We start from the raw sequence: 21,244 nt of genomic DNA, 5'->3' as shown, positions 1-21,244 counted from the left end.
TCTAGTGACATTTAGGCCAGTTATCTCTTTGTTGTGGGGGCTGTTCTGTGCATTGTGAGATGTTTAGCAGCATCGTTGGCCTCTACCCACTAGACGCCTGTAGAATCTGCACCCTCACCACCTCACCCCCATCGTGTCAATCAAAATTATCTCCAGATGTTACCTAATGTCCCTGGGGGCATAAAATCACCCTAGTTGAGGACTACTGGTCTATGCCATTTACCACATTTATAGCTTTTCTTGACCTTAAGTACATGCAGTGGCATCAGTAAAAAATCTAATAAAATGATGCCACCTTCTCTCTGGAGACTCTCTGGTCAGGCTCCTCAACTGCTCTCCAGTCACTTTTCACCTGCTTTTTCACTTTTCATCCAGCTTCCCTTCATCTTTCTTAATTCCATCTCATATTTTCATTTACTCCTCCTTTATAAATTTCAATGAAAATAAGATTTGCCGGAATTGAAAGTAAGTTATCTTGCATTTCACCTTCCTGTTTTTGTACACACTCTGGTGGAAAATACCTCATTTAAAGCAAGAGTTGAACCATTCTCTCTGATGTCTTTCTACAATCACAGAAATGAATTTCCTCTGTGACTCTATACTGCCTGAGTCACTCATTTCCTTTACTTGGGATCAAAAATGCTTCCCTTTGTAAGTAACAGTTTTAAAAGTAATGGAAAGAGATACCTTTGGTTGAGTTTCACTGCATGATCAACAACGCCCGCCATCACTTTGATCTTCATTATGACAGATACAAAACAGCCAGGCTTGCATTGTTCTCGAGAGGTTTCTCCCAGGTATATGCTATCTCTTAAGTAGGGTGAGAGAGCCTACGTGGTTCAGGAGATACACATTGAAGAGTATATGGACACAGGCTGTTCCCCTTGCTTGTGTGAGTACAATTCCAGAAACATGGACTCCGTCCCGGCAAGTTCTGGGCTCTTGCAAATTGTGAGTTGTTTGATGCCCAGGGCTCTGCCCCTTGCCCCCAAATACTATGCACACGCTTGGTAAGACTCATTAGGAAGGTACATATGTAAGCTAGTAACAAACCCATTTGTGATGAATCTGGACCGTTTATCAGTTTCTCAGTGCAGTTGAACTGTGTGAATGTTTCTGATTTTTCACACTTATGTCTGTTAGGCCGGCCCTCAGCACCCTGGACTGGACAGATCATTGTCACTGAGGAAGAACCAACAGGTAAAAGCTACGTTTTCCCCTGATAGTACTGCCAATGTTCTGCCATGCGGTTTAACTATTGTGGAAGGTATGGTGTATGTTATTTAAGATGTTTTGGAAAAAACATACTGAAGTATTTGGAGATCATGAAGTAACATATTGTTAGAGAATCACTTTTTTTTTTTAAGATTTATTAAGGTACAATGACATGGACCAAACTGCATGTCTGTAAAACGTACAATGTGATAAATTTTACATGTGTGAATACCTGTGAAATCACCGATGTGATCAAAATAATGAACATATCCACCACCCCTTAAGTTTCCTCATGCTCCTTCCTCGTCTCCAGGCTGTCACTAATCTGCTTCCTGTCACCGTTGTTTATGTTGTTCATAATTTTACGTAAATGGAATCCTACTAATTTTTGCCTGATTGCCTTCACTCAGCCTAATTATATTTATCCATGTTGACATATATATCAGTTCATTCCAATTTATTTATACCTTCACACTTGAAAGCCTCTATGAACCTCTCTGGTAAGTGTTTTTGTGGATATACCCTTTCGTTTCTCTTGGATAAATACCTAGAGGCTGAATGCACAGGTCATCTGACAAATACCTGTTTGATTTTTAAAGAAATTGCCAACGCTTTTCCGAAATGATTGTACGTTTTACATTCCCATCAGCAGTAGTTGGGAGTTCCAGCGGCTCCTCGCTGTCCCGGTACTTGGTATGGTCAGTCTTTTTACCTACAGCCATTCTAGTCAGCATATATTGGTGTTTTATGTCACAGTGGCATTTCATAGTAGGTGCATAGTGGTCTTAATTTACATTTCCAGAGTAATGCTGAGCATCTTTTCATGTATGTATTTGCCATTTTTGCATCCTATTTGACATCTTTGCCGGATCCAAGTTCACTCAGATATTCTCTTTTTTTCTGGAAATGTCACAGCATCAGCTCTTACACTGTTATCTTTCAATTTATGATACATTTCAAATTAATTATTTCTATATTGTGTGGATTAAGGGTCTAAGTGTTATTATTTTGCATATGGTGATCCAATTATTTCAGCAACATCTGTGGAAAAGATTATCCTTTTCCCATTGAATTGCCTTAGCACTATTGTCCAAGTCAATTGATTGCATATTTGTGGATCTGTTTTTGAATCTTTATTTGTTAATTTTATTTTCTTTATACCAGTACCACACTGTCTTGAACTGTAGCTTTGATAAGCTTCTTGTTTTTCTTTCTTTTGTTTTAGCTTCATAGTTTTGCAATCACATAGTATAAGACCTCTAATCATTTTTTCCCCAAAGTTGTTTTGACTACTCTAAGTCTTTGCATTTCCATGTAGAATTTAAAATTGGATTATCAATTTCTAAAAAAAGTCTGCTAGGATTTCTATTGAGTCTTTTATTTTTCATTTGTTTCTATCTACTTACTCTCTCCAACTAAATGATGGATTTATATGCTTCTTGTAGTTTTATCAGGTTTTGTTTCATATATTTTGAAACTCTGCTACTAGGTTCATAAGCATTTTTATTATTATATCCTTTTATGCACTGACCACTTTATTATCAGAAAATCACTCCTTTTATCCATGGTAACGCATTTTTGCTTGGAAATATGCTTTATCTGATATGAACATGACCATTTCAGCTTTCTTTTGATACGTTAGCATGACATATGATATCTATCCTTTTCCTTTGTGTCTTTGTATTTAAATCACATTTCTTGTAGGCATCGTATCCTTGGGTCTGCTTCTTTAAGGCAAACTAGTAATCTTCACCTTTTAATTGGGATATTTGAACAATTTACATATCATTGTGATTATTGATATGATTGGATTTAAATCTAACATCTCGCTATTTGTTTTTTATCCATTCCATCTATTTGTTCCTTTTTCCTCTTTTTTTTTTGGATTTGAATATTTTTATTTCATTTTATCTATATTATCTTATTAGCTGTAATTATTTGTTTTGATTTAATAATATCTTGGAATTTTTTCAGTATAATTTACATCTGATCACACACTATTTTCAAGTAATATTACACTACTTCATATGCAGTATAAGTCTTACAATACAATTCCATTTTCCGGAGTGCGTGACCCTCAAGCTTCCCTGTTGTTTTTCAGAGGGTGTTGTTCCCGGACCCCCCACCGACCTCTCCGTCATTGAGGCCACGCAGAGCTATGTGGTGCTGAGCTGGAAGCCCCCCCGCCAGCGTGGCCATGAAGGCATCCTGTACTTTGTAGAAAAGGTGAGACTCTGGGAGCAGCATCATTACCTCTGGCACTTCTTCAACGTTTCTTTAAAGAAGTAGAGATTAAGTTTCTGTTGTGTCTTGAACTTTAAAAACCCTTATAAACTGTTACTTGTTTCCACAGAAAAATGTGTTTCTCAGAATTTTGCCTGAAAGTTCAGGGGGTTTATGGATCCCTAAGGGTTCCTTGGAAGGAAAGTTATGACCAACCTAGATAGCATATTGAAAAGCAGAGACATTACTTTGCCAACAAAGGTCCGTCTAGTCAAGGCTATGGTTTTTCCAGTGGTCATGTATGGATGTGAGAGTTGGACTGTGAAGAAAGCTGAGTGCTGAAGAATTGATGCTTTTGAAGTGTGGTGTTGGAGAAGACTCTTGAGAGTTCCTTGGACTGCAAGGAGATCCAACCAGTCCATTCTAAAGGAGATCAGCCCTGGGTGTTCTTTGGAAGGAATGATGCTAAAGCGGAAACTCCAGTACTTTGGCCACCTCATGCAAAGAGTTGACTCATTGGAAAAGACTCTGATGCTGGGAGGGATTGGGGGCAGGAGGAGAAGGGGACGACAGAGGATGAGATGGCTGGATGGCATCACTGACTCGATGGACGTGAGTCTGAGTGAACTCCGGGAGTTGGTGATGAACAGGGAGGCCTGGCGTGCTGCAATTCATGGGGTCACAAAGAGTCAGACATGACTGAGCAACTGAACTGAACTGAACTGAAGGGTTACCCATGGACTCCTAAGAGGTCCACAGACCCCAACTCTTAGCTCCTCTAAGAAGAGAAACCTTCCTGTAACTGTAGATCCCCTCTGCAACACTGCATTGCAGTGCTTTCTCGCCACTTTTTCCATCTCCCTTGCTCTGCTGTTGTTGGTTAGTTGCTCACTTGTGTCTGACTCTTTTAGACCCCATGGATTGTAGCCTTCCAGACTCCTCTGTCCATGAGATTTCTCAGGCAAAATTATTGGAGTGGGTTGCCATTTCCTTCTCCAGGGGATCTTCTTGACCCAGGAATCGAACTCACATATGCTGCATTAGCAGGCAGAGTCTTTTTACCACTAAGCCACCAGAAAGTCCATCAAAGGACTACAGGTATAGGCAAATACCTATAAGTTAGGTAACAACATAAAATCTATATCCAACTATCTTTCTGGCCCTTTAATTATTTCTAACCAGCAGCTCTTGAGAAAATTATATTGGAGCAAAAAACACAGGGTCTGTGGTTTCCCTTTATTAATAAATTTTATTCATGAGAACATTTGGCTTATGGCTTTGGGGAGCATGCCTCACTTCCTTCCTATCCCTAGAGGTGAATAAAAATAAGTGGGTTGTTTCTTCAACATGCAAATATAGACATCTTCAAAGAAAGTCTGGTTTTACCAAAATAATGCTTAAATTTTATGTTTTATCAATTTTTATATTTTCTAGATATTATGAAATATATCTTGAAATATATATATTTGAAATATATCAAATGAAATATAACTTGAGTATAATTCTTGATTAAATATTGTTTTTCTTTCTTTTTTTTTTTTTAATAGAGGGCAAGACAAGAGTGATAAACATTCACTTCCTGGTGTATTTAATACACACTCCTCCAGTGAATCATTTTGAAATGCTCCACACAAAGATAGTTCTGAATAAGCTCTGTGGCAGTAATTACCATCTTTCTTATAATAATGACACAGTAACAGCCTACTACTGAGGTCTTTCTTTGAGATGAGTCAACTTTGGCTTCTGTTGAGCATCTCCTCTGGTCACATAAACTCAAATTTCTCCATGAAAGTCTGTAGCTTCTCCAGACCCAAATACCTGCATCTGATTAAAATTAGGAGGGTTCAGGATGTGGAACACATGTATACCTGTGGTGGATTCATTTTGATATTTGGCAAAACTAATACAATTATGTAAAGTTTAAAAATAAAATAAAATTAAAAAAAAATAAAATAAAATAAAATTCTTAGTGTTCTTCCACCAGTGAGCCAGAAGGGACATTTGTGAGTACAGCATGGATAAAGAGGTCTGCACAGGCCCTGCCAACTTATAAGGTCCGGGATGTGCCAGAGGAGCAGCACACCTGCAGAGACCAGGGGCACGTTTACAGAAAAGCCATCCAGATGAGTGCCAGACTGTGGTCCAGAGCCGAGTCTCAAATTCTCATTTTTTTAAAAAAAAAATTTATTTATTTGGGTCTTTTTTGCTGGGCCCGGGCTTCTGCTAGTTGCAGAGAGTAGGGGCTACTCTCTAGCTGTGGTGTGTGGGCTTCTCATTGCAGCGGCTTCTCTTGTGTGGAGCACGGACTCCAGGGCACACAGGCTTCAGCAGTTGTGGTGTACCAGCTTAGTTGCCCTGTGGCACGTGGGATCTTCCGGGACCAGTGATCAACCCATGTCTCCTGCATTGGCAGGCGGATTTTTAACCACCGGACCACCCGTGCTTAGTCTCCCAGTTGTGTCTGACTCTTTGTGACCCTTTGGACTGTAGCCCACCAGGCTCCTCTGTCCATGGGATTTTTCAGGCAAGAATAAGGACCACCAGGGAAGTCCTCAAATTATTTCTGATGAACCACTTCTAAACCGTTGCCTTTTCACAAGGGAAATGTTCCCATGCTCTCTTCCCATGACAAGTTTCCATCCGCAGGATGTTCAAGCCCGCAGCAGTGCTGCCTCTCTGGTTATCCCTGTGCTTGCTCTTCTTCAAGGAACCTTTTACCTGGGATTTGCACGCACATCAAGCATGAACTTGCCTGTCATGGTGATGGGCTTACGAGCAGTTACGCCATGTCTGTGAGCCCTGAAATGGTTGATATTGAGGGGAATTAGATAAATCAAGTTCCGTTGCTCTCAACCCCTCCGTCCTACTATGTTCTTTTCAGCCTCCAAAGTTTTCTCAGATGTCTTATGTTTTCAGCGCTTTCTCTCATTTCCCCTTTCAGAAGTCTGGTCAAGTCAGAGACATGAATTGTATGACTTGGTAGCTCTGTTTCTACCAAAGGAATGAAAACAACTGATGTTTACCAAGGACCAGGCACTGTTTTCCAAATGTGTCAGTGGTAAAAGAATGTGCCTGTCAGTGCAGGAGACACAGGAGACACTGGTTCAATCCTTGGGTCGGGAGGATCCCCGGAGGAAGAAATGGCAGCCCACTCCAGTATTCTTGCCTGGGAAATCCCATGGACAGAGGAGCCCTGGTGGGCTGTAGTCCATTGGGTTGCAAAGAGTCAGACACAACTGAGCAGCTGAGCGCACACATGCAGGCACTGTTTTAAGCTCTACATATGTTAACTCACTTCATTGTTACAGGAACCCTATGAAGGAAATAGTTTTATTTATTTATTTTTTTAAATTTTTTTTTTATTTCCCTTTCGGCTGCCGCCATTCCGGTTTAGGGGTAGTCGGGCTCGGGGAGCCGCCCGAGGCTGGTCCCGGGGGCCCCGGGGCGCGCAGGGCGGGCAGCGTCTATGGGAGGAGGCCGGTCACTTTTATTTTTATTACATCTGCTTTGTAGATGAGGAAACAGGCATAGATGGGATATATAATTTTCCCCAGATCACACAACTAGTAAGGGACAGAGCTAGGATTTGAACCTAAGCAGTCTGGCTCAGGTCCATATATCCAAGTTTTACATACTGCTGCCTTTCAACCTTTCCTCACCTAAGTCTTCTCTCAAAAACTTGGATAATAAGGACTTCCCTGGTGGTCCAGCGATTGAGATTTCACCTTCCAATGCAGGGTGTGTGGGTTCAATCCCTGGTTGGGGGGCTAAGATCTCACATGCCTCACAGCCAGAAAACCAAAACATAAAACAGAAGCAATGTTGTAACAAATTCAATAAGGGCTTTAAAAATGGTCCACATTAAAGAAAAAATCTTAAACTTCAATAATCACATAATATATGCCAAAAATAAATCAAAGTCATAAACTAAACTATAAAAGTCTGGGAGGATTCTATTCCTCAGTGGGTAGCAGAGTGACTTAAAGGGGAATTTATTCTCTCTGCCCTCCCACATACAACAGACACGTTATCATAAAAGGCACTGCAAGGGATGTCAGTGGTTACCTCATCAAATTTGCCTGTTTTACAGATGTTGACACTCGTGACTTTCCCAGGACCACATAGTTCGCTGTTACCAAAGCAAGGACCTGAATCAATGCCTCTGGGTCCTTTTCATCATACTACATTGCCTCTCATTTCAGCTAAATGAGGGTTATGCTGAGTGATGTACTAAAAAACTTATTGTCCCCTAAAGTTATCATCCTTGACAGCTGGTCAGTCTATCACAGGTTTAGATTTCTGGAAAAATCTCTTGAAACCGTTCAGACGTTCTGTAGCAAAGTCACTCCTGCTTTGCCCATATTCTAAAAAAGAAAAAAAATTCTTTATCTTTCATTGACTTCATACATTCAGAATTCAGAAAAATTAATTCATTCAGAAAAAAAATCATTGATTATCTACTATGTGCCAGATGACAGTTCCAGGCTCTGGGGTATAGCAGTGAACAAGATATCTTCCTGAGCTCATTTCATTGGAATTTACATTCCAACAATGGAGATGACAAATAAATAGTTTAATTTCAAGTGTTGATAAGTTTCTGGGTGAAAAATAAAGCAGGGGAAGTAAGGGATAGAGAGAGATGGGGAAGGAGCAAATAACCTTTGCAGGTCAATGATGGGGTGGCAATGATCAAGAAGGTGATATATGAGCACAGACCTGCATGTTGTTATGAGTCATTATATAAAACACAATTAAAATAACTCAGGTCATAATAATATAATGGAAATGTAAGTATCTAACATAGCATATTAAACTTAATTACATACCCTAAAAAAGCATCTGACCCCAATTTGTGTGTCCTGTTGTGCTTAATTGTGTCTGACTCTTTGCAACCCCATGGACTGTAGCCCTCCAGGCTCCTCTGTCCATGGAATTTTCCAGCAATAATACTGGAGTGGGTTGCCATTTCCTATTTCAGGGCATCTTCCCAACCCAGGGATCAAACCCGCATCTACTGCATTGGCAGGCAGATTCTTTACCACCGTACCAACTGGAAAGCCCATCTGACCCCAAACTATCATCTAAATGAATTAAGGACTTTTGTAAGTAGACCAATGGCCTCATTTAGTTAAGAAAAGAAGTGAAATATCAAGGCATCATATTTGTCCAACAATACAGCTGTATTTGATTGAGGTAATCCTGTGGACTTGAGATGTTTCATCCCCCACTTCCTCCAAATCTCTTTTCCAGACCAACTTGCATGACAGGTAGTAGTTTGTTGGCAGATAAATGAACTTCGAGGTGCCTGGCTTAGAGTTCTTCAGTTTATTCTTTCTGTGCCTTCAATGACCTCACCGTTCTGGCTGCAGTGTGAAGCGGGAACAGAAAACTGGCAGCGGGTGAACACAGAGCTCCCTGTGAAATCTCCCCGCTTCGCTCTGTTCGACTTGGCTGAGGGGAAATCCTACCGTTTCCGAGTCCGCTGTTCCAATTCGGCAGGAGTTGGTGAGCCGTCAGAGGCAACGGAAGTGACCGTGGTTGGCGACAAGCTTGGTAAGTGTAGAGTTTGCTTGAGCTGCTGTAAACTTATTTAACTTCAATTCGAGAGAAAATTCAAAAGCAAGAATTGTACTGAAATACATATATGTTCAAAAGTAAAAATGGTGACAGCTTTTTTCATATTATAAATTTAATTGATGACTGTGCTTGCCTGATATGTTAAAAAGAACTTCATGTATGGTGTGTTAGTTGCTCAGTCATGTCCGACTCTTTGCGATCCCGTGGACTTCCTCTGTCCATGGAATTCTCCAGGCAAGAATACTGGAGTGGGTTACCATTTTCTTCTCCAGGGGATCTTCCTGACCGAGGGATCAAACCCAGGTCTCCTGCATTGAAGCAGATTCTTTACCATCTGAGCTACCAGGGAAGCACCCTCCCCCTCCAAAAAAACTTTATAATTATGAATGATTATGAAAGTACATTTCTCCAGGAGTTTCAACAGTATTGCTAGTGTGCTTTTTTCCTGGAGGGAATTGGTATGTTCATCAATGTTTAGTTTTTCATTATGCTCCCAAACTAGCATATTTAAAACATTTTCTGCTCTAACAAATATAGAGAACTGTGTGACTGACGTGGTTACTAGTATATTTATATATGCATGTTCATGTTTCTGCATATGTGATAAGAATGAAGTTTTAAAGCCACCTTGAACTTGACCATTATTTTCTTCTTTTCTCAGACATCCCCAAGCCTCCAAGCAATATCATCCCAAGCAGAAACACAGACACATCAGTGGTCGTTACATGGGAGGAACCCAAAGATGCTAAAGAGCTGGTCGGGTACTACATAGAGTCAAGCATTGTTGGCTCTGGCAAGTGGGAGCCTTGCAACAACAACCCTGTGAAGGGCACGAGGTAACCACATTATGTCAGGTGGGACTGGGGTTCTGACGCTGGAGTCACAGGGGCTGCAGAAAAGAAACACAGCCATGGACCCAAACAGCAGCACAAACATCCAACGCAGGGAGATTATTGAAAACATTATGCTCTGAGTGTCCAAAAGAATTCAAAATTGAATGTGTCTATGGCCATACATTTGAAGAAAGGATTACTAGTGACATTGCTGCTGCTAAGTCGCTTCAGTCGTGTCCGACTCTGTGCGACCCCATAGACGGCAGCTCACCAGGCTCCCCCGTCCCTGGGATTCTCCAGGCAAGAACACTGGAGTGGGTTGCCATTTCCTTCTCCAATGCATGAAAGTGAAAAGTGAAAGTGAAGTTGCTCGGTCGTGTCCGACTCTTAGCGACCCCATGAACTGCAGCCTACCAGGCTCCTCCGTCCATGGGATTTTCCAGGCAAGAGTACTGGAGTGGGGTGCCATTGCCTTCTCCGACTAGTGACATTAAACATTTAGAAACCCACAATGGCAGCTATGATAAGAAGTCATTTCATAGCTCTTTTCTGATTCTCGCACTTAAGACTGTGTATCCTTTGAAACATTTTGTTCACTTTTAATATCCAATGTGATACTAGATTCCAAGGAATCTAGGCTCTAGTAAACAAAAATTATCCAGACATTTTGTTTTATTTTTTTTTAATTCAAGTATAAGTAATCTACAACACTGTGTTAGTTCCAGGTGCACAATATAGTGATTCAGTATTTCTATCCATTAACAAATGATCTCCACAGTAAGTCTGAGTACCCACTGCCACCACTTCAAAGCTATTGCAGTATTATTGACTATATTCCCCAGGCTATACATATCATCCCCATGACTTGTTTTTTAACTGGAAGTTTGTACCTCCTAATCCTCTTCACCTATTTCATCAACCTGCAACCCTGTTCCCCTCTGGCAACCACCTGTATCTAAGAGTATCTCTGTATCTCTGTATCTAAGAGTCTGTTTCTGTTTTGTTCTGTTTGTTCATGTTTTGTTTTTTAGATTCCACATAGAAGTGAAATGAAGTCATACAGTATTTGTCTTTCTCTATTTGACTTATTTCACTTAGCATAATCCCTTTTAGGTTCATCCGTGCTGTAAATGACAAGCCTCCATTCCTTTCTATGGTTGAGTAATATTCCATTGTATGTATATGCCACATGTTCTTTATCTATTCATTATCAGTGAAAACTTAGGTTGCTTTTATATCTTGGCTACTGTCAATAATGCTGCAGTTGAACATAGGGACACATGTATCTTTTCAAATTAGTGTTTCTGTTTTCTTCAGAAAAACACCCAGAAGTGGAACTGCTAGATGGTATGGTAGTTCTGGTTTTAATATTTTGAGGAACCTCCCTACTCTTTTACATATACCAATTTGCATCCCGCCAACAGTGAGCATTCCTTCTCCTCCACATCCTTGACAAAACTTTTTGTTTCTTGTCTTTTTGAGAATATTCATCCTGACAGGTGTGAGGTGATAGCTCACTGTGGTTCTGATTTGCATTTCCCTTATGGTTACTGATGTTGAGCATCTTTTCACGTGCCTGTTGGCCATCTGTATGTCTTCTCTGGGAAAATGTCTATTCAGATCCTCTGCCCATTTTTTAATTGGGTTGATTGGGGAGGGTTTGATATTAAGTTTTATGAGTTCTTTGTATATTTTGGATATTAACCCCTTATCAGATGTATCATTTGCTCGTATCTCCTTCCATTCAGTAAATGGCCTTTTCGTTTTGTTGATAGTTTCCTTTGCTGTGCAAAAGCTTTTTCATTTGCTGTAGTCCCGTTTGTTTACTTTTCCTTTTGCTTTCCGTGCCTGAGGAGACAGATCCAAAAAAATGTTGTAAGACCATGGTCTAAAGGTACATGGCCTATGCTCTCTTATAGGACTTTCATGGTCTCAGGTCTTGCATTTAAGTCTAATCCATTTTGAGATTATTTTTGTGTATGATGTCAGAAAATAGTCCAGTTTGATATTTGTTCATGTAGCTGTCCAGTGTCATTAATTATGCCTGCATTTTAAATGAGCAGAAAAAAGTATTGGTATTGTATGAATTTTGAACATCAGAGGTAAATTCAGTGCTGAGGAAATACACACACACCAAAATAAAGACATTCAGAATACTTAGTGATCTTGTATCTAGTTCTAATGTAAGGAGGGTTTTTCTTTTTTCTCCTTGCTTTTGAATATTTTGCCAACCAGCTTTGTAAACTGATGATGAATTCTGGCCTACACCCAAATTCCGAGCCTCCTTTGCTTTAGGATCAATCTCAGGGGAGAATCCCCCCACCCCATTGTCAAGCAGGTTTGTTAGGCAGCTTCTGGCGTGGCCAATTCTATTCCAAGGATCCCCGTAAGTCAAGTCATTCCTTTGCAGAACATGAGAGAATGAAGACAAACCAGTTAAGGGGAGAAGGCAGTATGTTTTGCAAGAGATTCATTTAACCTCTTTGTGCATTTTGTGTTTACTCTGAGTTTCCTGCATTTTCCAGGGACTGTTTAGAAACTTTCATGGCAAGTAGGCATTGACTGCCTTTCCACAAATGGAGGGGAGCTGCTCAAGGGCTGACACCATTTGTTACCCATCCTCAAAACCTAGCTCAGTGTCTGGAACACTGAAGTGCTTGGTAAATGTTTACTGAACTGAGCTGGCCTACACTATGCTGCTGCTGCTAAGTCGCTTCAGTTGTGTCCGACTCTATGCGACCCCATAGACGGCAGCCCACTAGGCTCCTCCGTCCCTGGGATTCTCCAGGCAAGAGGACTGGAGTGGGTTGCCATTGCCTTCTCCAGGCCTACACTATGGCTGCCTGTATTAAATATTTCAACTTGCTGATAGTGGCAGGGTCATCAGCAGGCTGTAGTTTCCTCTACTTACAGTCCTTAGGATGGATTAGAATGTTACTGTGATTCATGAAACAGGTTTTTTTATAGCCCTGATAACTATTAAGAAAGTGAGATTGTTTTATGTGTGAAACTGCCCATGGATTCACACCTCATTACTGAACCTTAAAATGTACATGACAATTCTCAAGTCAATTTTTCACCTAATTTTCAGATTCTAGTGTAATTTTTCAAGTAATTTTACCTTCCACAGCATGCAGGGAGGCAGCGAGTAGGCCTCTGTGACAAGGGGCAACCAATGCTTTAGAACTATAAATATAACCCTGAAATAATCATTAATAATGTTATTAATACCACCTATTATTTAGTCAGTGCTTCTTATATCCAGGGCCTATAATGGGTACTATTATACTTTTTAAAATTTATTTTTAATTTTTTATTGAAGTATAGTTGATTTATAATATTTCAGGTATATAGCAAAGTCATTCAGTTTATGTATAGATATAGATATTCTTTTCAAATTCTTTTCCATTATAGGTTGTTACAAGATATTCAATATAGTTCCTTTCGCTATTCAGTAGGACCTTAATATTAATCTATTTTATATATAGTAGTGTGTCTATTAATCCCTAATTTATTCCTTCCCCTGTACTATATATAATTTATGGTCAATCTTCACACAAGAATTGTGTGAAGGCATTATTATCTCCATTTTACTGATAAGTACACACAGGTTCAAAAAGGATAGGGTGTTTATTCAGGGGAAAACCAGGACTCCTCACTGTTTGACAGAGTGAGTTTAGAAAATTGCCTGAGATGCCTTCTTGTTTAAGGTACGTATGTTACCTGGATCTCTCTACATCCTTTTCTTCCTTTTGAAAAAATGAATGGTTTTCATAAAGCCAGATCATTCTGTTAAACTAACAGAATTTAGTTTAGTTCCCTAATTTTCCTCCTGGGAAACTTTAAAAAATTTTTCTTCCCTTTCAGATTTACTTGTCATGGATTGAAGACCGGTCAGAGTTATATTTTCCGGGTCAGAGCAGTTAACGCAGCTGGACTTAGTGAATATTCACAGAATTCAGAAGCAATTGAAGTAAAAGCTGCTATTGGTAAGTTCTTCATGCACAGCTTTACGGGTGGAGGGGGCGGGAATGATTTTTTTCTAAGTTACAACGAAAGATAACATCCCCTCCAGAGACTGTGTCAAGTTTCTAAGATGGCTCAATGATCCCATCCTCAGATGGTCATTGTCTCTGACTCCAGGCGACCTCTAATCTTCCACAGCTGTTCTTTTACAGATCTCCGTCACTTATCCAGATTCTGTGCTTCTGTATAGCCTTTCCATCTTCATCAGCCCAAGTGTCCTCAGATATTCATTCCCATTGTGTGAAACTCCATTTTAACTTGGTGCTCCTCCTGGGAATACAGAGGGCCATCCAATCCCATGAGGTGGTGTATCACCCATAACCAGATCATCTCATACCTAAAAGCCATTCCATCTGCAGCAGAGCTTGGCTTGTTTTCAGTAACAGCACATTAACCTGCCTTCTATAAACTCTGCTAAAATTCGTGTAAGACATGTGTGGTTGCTTAATCATATGTTTCATCTCTGCTGGCAAAGTAACCAACAGAATAAACCCAGTAATAAAGTAATTATATGTATGTATAATGATGTGCCTCCCAATCTTAAGGTGGGGAAGGAACCCAGGTAGTTCAAGCAATAAAAATGAAATCTGTGATACAGTAGCAGATATGTTTTGCTACTATATCACAGTACCCACTCCAGTGTTCTTGCCTGGAGAATCCCAGGGATGGGGCAGCCTGGTGGGCTGCCGTCTATGGGGTCACACAGATTCGGACACGACTGAAGTGACTTAGCAGCAGCAGCAGCAAATATGTAAATAGAAAGATTATTTAATACCAGTTGTCTTCAGTTAGCATCTCGTATTACTTTTTTTTTTTTTTTGTCACAAGGCATGTGGGATCTTAATTCCCCAACCAGGGTTTGAACCAGTGCCCCCTGCAGTGGAAGCACAGAGTTTTAACCATTGGATCTCCAGGGAATTCCCCTGTATTACTTTTTAACATTCCCTATAATATGTTCGTATTATAAGGACATAGTGAACATGTTTCTTTGAGATTGGGAGGTACAGACCATTACTATATCAATAAGGTACATAACTCTAATTGTTACATAATCAAGATCTTTGTTTGTCTCTTGTGCACTCCCCCCACCCCCCATTCTGTTGAATAATGCAACTTATATCTCAAGAAATGTCTGAGAAGTGCTTGTTCTTATATTTACTTGGGTCCTGCAAATCCAAATGGTTCTTGTTCTGTCTCTGGTTTTTTGTTCTCATTTCTTCTTTTCCCAAAATATGGAGAAGTTGAAATGTTTCCTTGGTGTTAGTTATGTGAAATGTATGCTTTCCATATTTCTTGCAAATTCAGGTGATTTCCCTTAAACCAAGATTGTTTTTGTTCTGTGTGCGGTGCTAATGTTTTTCTCTTTTATTCTAAGCGCGATCTGTACTGCGTCCTGGCTCAAAGTGTTTCTGTTGTTATCTGGCAATTGTAGGGGGAGGAGTGTCTCCAGATGTGTGGCCTGAACTGAATGAGACACCTGGTGGACTAACAGACTCCAGGGGAGGCATGCATGACACCTCCCGGCCAACCTTTAAGAAAGATGCTTTGCTTGGTAGCAAACTTAACAAACCTTCACTACCCAATAGCGCTCACAACCTGGGCCAAACAGAAGTGAGTAAAGTAAGTGAAACAGTTCAGGAAGCGCTTTCCCTGCCATCAAAGAAAGCAGCCCTTGAGGGGAAAAGTAAGTCTGAGCCTCTGAGAAAGAAGAAGGACCTAGGTGAGCGCTGAAACAGTAAGAGCGTCTCATCTGTTCACATCAGTGTCCTCACGGCTCATTGTCCATATCACCTTCTTCCATCTGTGTTCACTTTCATCAGTGTTCATTCTTAATTTTATGTGTTTTCAGTTACCCATTTGTAATACCTTTGTTTAATGAGCCATAGAAGTAGTTTTCTGTGAACTTGGCTTTGACGCATAATTCATTGTGCTTAATGACAATAGAAATATTTAAAGGAATTTGGTTATTGAGTCCCTTCTAGCTTGTCAAATAGACACACCTTTGGCCTCATATTGCTGAGAGTTAGAGATGAGAGCAGGGAAAATTCGATAATCGTAGCTTGTAAGAGGTCCTTCGGAATATCATTTTGGTAAATGGATAGGAAAAATATTTCATAAAGAACTGACATTTTATTAGGGTCATAGTTATTAACTTCTGTTATTTATCCTTAGGTTTTCAAATTACCTTCACATTTAATTCAAATAAACATAAGTAACGATATGTCTTTGAGTAGTCATGAAAAGTTTAACATGGTATTATAATCACATATCACTATATTCAATTATATATTATTCATATTCCCAGAACTAAGACTATTTACCAGTAAGATTAATTACCTAACCAGAATTAAAATAGAAAGACTAATTATCAGTAATCAGATTTTTTTATCAAGGTATTTGGTGCTTGTGGTTTATATATCCTAAGAGACAATGTTTCTCTTATTGAATAAAAAAGAATTAATTAGTATATACTGATAAATTGTAGCATGCCTCTCACCCATCCCCTATACCTACCTCACCTCTAACTTCTGTAACCTCTGCTTTTTTGACACCTTTATTTACCCCTTTAACTCAAGATGAGATGGGGTGAACTCATTTGAGAATTCATATTCAACACTACTCTGAAACAGAGAAAGAGAAAAAGTTTTTAAATGCAGTGAATGCAGGAGGTTTGTGATGGGAGGGAGAGAGGGAAAATGTGTTGTTGTTGTTTTTTTTAATCTTTATTGTTCTGAGAATCTTTTTGAATAAGAATGAGATGGTTCCTATCTCTGGTAACCCACATAAATACTCAGAAAATTCTTTCTAATGCTACTGCATATCGAGTGGATTTCTTTTCACCAACCACCCTCTCTTTTTTATCAGAAAAACCGTATTTTCAGTAGTTGAGAGAAAGTTCTATCAGCAAAGCCACATAAATGAAGGGAAACTTTTAAAATAGTATCCAAATATTTTCCTGACTAAGCGCTAATAAACATAGTGATAGCTATGTAGTATTTCATGCCATATGAATAATAATCCAATATCAGGTTTAAAATAATGGAGTCTAAGAGAAGAATCACATGGAAGAATGTTCCTGGTTTAAGAAAAAAAATTAATGCTGAATTTAGCTGAGCTTCAGAATATGATTTTTCCTGTGTATAGACAGAACTTATATAGTTGTAAGGTCTCACATAGATGTATGTGTCTGAGAGGTAAAATGCTAGCTGTTTGGAAATATATGGAAATTCTTAATAAATGAATCAAGGCAGAAACTGATATACATATGCCATTTTTCTCAGGGAGCAAATAAAAACAAAGCTACATAAAAAAACGAAAATATCTTACATTTTCATGCTATTGTTTTAGGAATGAAGAGATAGTATGTACCTCTGTCCTAAAATTTAGAGTTGAGATACATAAGGCAAGATGTAAACTAAGCAGTAAAAATATATAAAGTATTATTTAAAATATATATATATATATATCTTGGGGAAATATTTCTTCATATGGGGAATGCATCATTCTTCATAATATTGTTAGTTTTTTCAGGATCTTGTTAGAAACACTAACATTTTGCTGTTAATGTTTCAAAGCTTCTTTCTCCTTGGGAATGAAGGGGGCAGGTTTTTTATCTTTGGAATAATAACTGTGGTGCAGGTTTTACTGTGTGTCAGTTTTCTTCCTTGAGCATCAAATGGACACCAAGTTGCTCGCTGGTATTACGTTTTAGTTTTACATTCAAGAACTAGTGCCCTCCCACACGGCATCAGTGATGCCATCAGTGAGACAGTTTGATGGGTGTAGAATCACAGAAGCAGTTCTGTCCACTCACAAGCTCTTCATGTTACAACAGCACCACCATCTCCACCCTGTGACATCACTTGTCTCGAAAGTTTTCGTGACTCAATGGTTCTTGGATGGAAGCAGCCAGATAAGACTGGAGGGGCTGAAATTACGGGCTATTATGTGAACTATCGTGAAGTAATCGACGGGGTACCAGGAAGATGGAGAGAAGCCAACATCAAAGCCATCAGTGATGAGGCATATAAGGTAAGTGTGTGGCCTTCTGTGGGCTTCCCAAGTGGTACTAGTGGTAAAGAATTGCCAATGCAGGATACGCATAAGAGACGCAGATTTTATGGAGGCTTCACTACATAGACTCGATCGGTTAAACCATTGGTGTATGAACTTAATCTCCAGCCCATCTTCCCTCTCCAGAGGTCCAGAGGTCTGGGATGAGGCTGAAAGTTCCCACCCTCTAAGCACATGATTTTGGGGCCTGGCAGTCAGGCCCCGTCTTTAGATGCTTTTCGAAAGTCACCTCATTAACACAGTAAAAGATGTTTGTCACTCTCATCACTTGGGAAATTCCAAGTGTTTTAGGAGCTCTGTGCCAGGAATGGAGACAAAAGACAAAAACATGTATTTCTTATATAAATTGCAGTATCATAGGATAATCTATCTCCCTTTTGATTAACTCAACACCAACTGATTAGTAATCTTAATTACATATGAAATGTATCTCCTCCTTTGCCATTTGATGCAACACAATCACAGGACTGATATTCCAATACCCCTGCCCTGTTCTGTTGCCCAGAAGCAAGTCTCAGGTTTCACCTACATTCACGAGGAGATTACAAGAAGGGTGTGACTCACTGGGGATCATCCTAGAGTATGTCCAACGCATACTCTAAATAAATGCAATGTTGAAACAAACCTGAAACCTTCACTCTCTGTGATGCTGTCCATGTTGCAGATTAGCAACCTGAAGGAGAACATGGTGTATCAGTTCCAAGTGGCGGCCATAAACATTGCTGGGTTGGGGGCGCCCTCAGCAGTAAGCCCCAGCTTCAAATGTGAAGAATGGACCATTGCTGTTCCAGGTAACTCGGGGAGACCGTGTCTCAGCACTGAGGCTCAGAGCTTCTTCCAATGGATCCTACAATTTGGAACTAAATTTAAGTGCTACATAGCTTCTAAGGGAGACAAGTTCTCTCGGCCCCTCATGTTCATGTAAAATATTTTTACAAATCTATTAATAGGAACCAATATAAAACTGAGTATAAATTTCTTATATTCCAGATAAATCCTAGAGTCCCCATAGCTCAGCCTCTGTATGGAGTAAGATGGACAGAAGCACACACGTTGAATGCTACTTGATTATTCAACAGAAATACCCATCTTTGCTTCTGCTTCTTAAAGGCCACTGAAAGACATTCAATTCACACATCCCCACTACATTTCTCTAAAGCGTCTTCCTGCACTCCTGAGTTGTCACACATTCTCTTAATGCTCTGGAGCCTCTCATTTATCAATCTCTGGCGATCCCCTTCCCCAGACCCAGCCCCTATGGCCTCCTTCCTGTTTTCTCCTCCTCCCTGGCTCCCAACTCTTCTCTGTACACACGGAGGACCCAATGTGCCTGCCTAGGACTTAAGTCCTGCCTTGATCCTCTTATATCCTTTACTTACCTCCCCAGCCCTGTCTCCCTATGTCAACTTTTCCCCATCTCTGCATCACAACAAAGATCCTGGAAATACTCTACTTTGGAGGTTGTCATAGAGGATGGTTGGTTGAAAAAAATAGGGAGAAGCCAGAAACATTCACCTATGCCTTTAACTCTTACACAGCTACAACAGTGAACAAATCTAAAGACTGGATACTAACTAATTTGTCAAGTCATTAAGAGTCAGACTGTGCTTAGTCACTCAGTCATGCCTGACTCTTTGCAACCGCATGGACTGCAGCCCATCAGGATCCTCTGTCCATGGGGGTTCTCCAGGCAAGAATACTGGAGTGGGTTGCCATGCCTTCCTCCAGGGGATCTTCCCAGCCCAGGGATCCAAACCAGATCTCCCGCATCGCAGGCGGATTCTTTACCGACTGAGCCACTAGCAAAGCCCAGAGTCAGACTAGCAACAATGTATTTGGTGGATGGTTTTATTCTGCTTCCAATGTCACTAACTTCAAAGACCCAAATACTTTAGTGCCATAGAATGACTAAGCTCTCCCTTGGGTTCAATATTCAGCTTGTTTAATACCTGCTGTTCTGGTCAAGCTTCTAGATTTTACTGTCAGTTTACAGGAAATACAAAAGACAGAGGAACGTGTTAAATTACACCATGAAGATGCTAGCAGCAAGTCTAGACTGAGGGAACTCTGCAGGCAAATGACCTGATTTCCAAAACAAGTTAATTTCAACAGGAAAACCAGGATAAATGGAAAGCTTGCAGTTTCAGAGAGACTACAGAGATATGACAGCCTATTGCAATGTATTGGAGAAGGCAATGGCAACCCACTCCAGTACTCTTGCCTGGAAAATCCCATGGACAGAGGAGCCTGGTAGGCTGCAGTCCTGGGCACACTGGTTGGACCCAGTCTGCTCCCAGGGCCACCCTCTTCCTCTGGTGAAACCTTAGCACCCTCGGAGAACCATCTTTTTGCCTTAACTTAGCCAGTATCCATCTGCATCACATCTCTATCAAATGTGAATACAAAGATTACAAGAGAAACTCAAGAGAAGTTCAAGTGTTCACTCAGGTTCAGTAAATACAAGCGGTAAACACATTGCCTTTCCTAGCACTTTCTTGAAGCTGGTGCTATTTCTTAAGTTCTTTCTGCCTCCTACACAAAAGTAGGTCTGTTTTTAAATTCTTGCAATTCCTGAATAAAGTTAAAATGTGAATGACTAGAGACCAACAAATTCTGAGCAGGCCTGTGGAAAATGATCTGACAGAAAGCGATGTAGTTAGCAAAAGAAGTTGCAGGATGAGTGCTCCCAAATCAGAGGAGAAGTGAATGGGGCAGTTCTCCATCCCCAAGACCTGTCTATTCCCAGATCCACCCTTGACTTACTGAGAAGTGTTGGGCAAATCATGAATCAAGAAAGCCTGATGACAGATGAGAGCATTTAGGACGTTTTGTTATCCCTTTGTTTTACAGATGAAGAAACAGATTCAGGTAAAATGATAATCAGGGGGTCACAAAGGCACCAAGTGGCAGTTAGGTTTGAGAGCTGGGTCTGCTAATTCTTAGACGTGGGGGTTAGGAAGCAGCAGCGCAGTGATCCTCGCCTGGAAAACAGGGCTTGGGCTACTGTTAGGATGGCTCCCTGGCTCCTGAGGATGACACAGGACAATGGTCATGGAAGCTATCTGCATAACAGAACATGCCGTGCCAGGGTAAGGTACTGGTGTTATTGTTCAAACCTGTTTCCACACCAGGCATCATCAGGAGACAAGAGTGACTCATTGTGACTGTTAAGCCACTGGGTCAAGGGCCCAGGCAACATTGAGCAATCCCTAACAAAACCCCAAGGGATAGCACGATGGCGTTCGCACTTGTTGTTGGCTCTCAAGCCACCATGAGTCAGTTCAGGTGATTTTGAT

General features: G+C 40.4%; 1 protein-coding gene across 2 annotated transcripts in view; it reads left to right on the top strand.

Annotated features, from left to right (window-relative positions):
* Window positions 1-21,244, top strand: part of MYOM1 (myomesin 1) — a 122,331-nt gene that overhangs the window by 52,641 nt on the left and 48,446 nt on the right. Inside the window, exons 13-20 of one of the 2 annotated variants that reach the window (XM_070778874.1) lie at window positions 1,144-1,200; window positions 3,317-3,441; window positions 8,808-8,991; window positions 9,677-9,851; window positions 13,716-13,837; window positions 15,307-15,594; window positions 17,710-17,906; window positions 18,613-18,739. In XM_070778874.1, the coding sequence (XP_070634975.1) occupies window positions 1,144-1,200; window positions 3,317-3,441; window positions 8,808-8,991; window positions 9,677-9,851; window positions 13,716-13,837; window positions 15,307-15,594; window positions 17,710-17,906; window positions 18,613-18,739 (1,275 nt within the window). The remainder of the gene's footprint in view (window positions 1-1,143; window positions 1,201-3,316; window positions 3,442-8,807; window positions 8,992-9,676; window positions 9,852-13,715; window positions 13,838-15,306; window positions 15,595-17,709; window positions 17,907-18,612; window positions 18,740-21,244) is intronic. The other variant, XM_019986555.2, reaches the window with a different exon arrangement.

Source organism: Bos indicus, chromosome 24 (genome assembly GCF_029378745.1).
Source record: "Bos indicus isolate NIAB-ARS_2022 breed Sahiwal x Tharparkar chromosome 24, NIAB-ARS_B.indTharparkar_mat_pri_1.0, whole genome shotgun sequence".
Taxonomy (NCBI): domain Eukaryota; kingdom Metazoa; phylum Chordata; class Mammalia; order Artiodactyla; family Bovidae; genus Bos; species Bos indicus.
The sequence above is the reverse complement of the archived record's forward strand: the minus strand, read 5'-3'. Positions and strand labels throughout refer to the sequence as shown.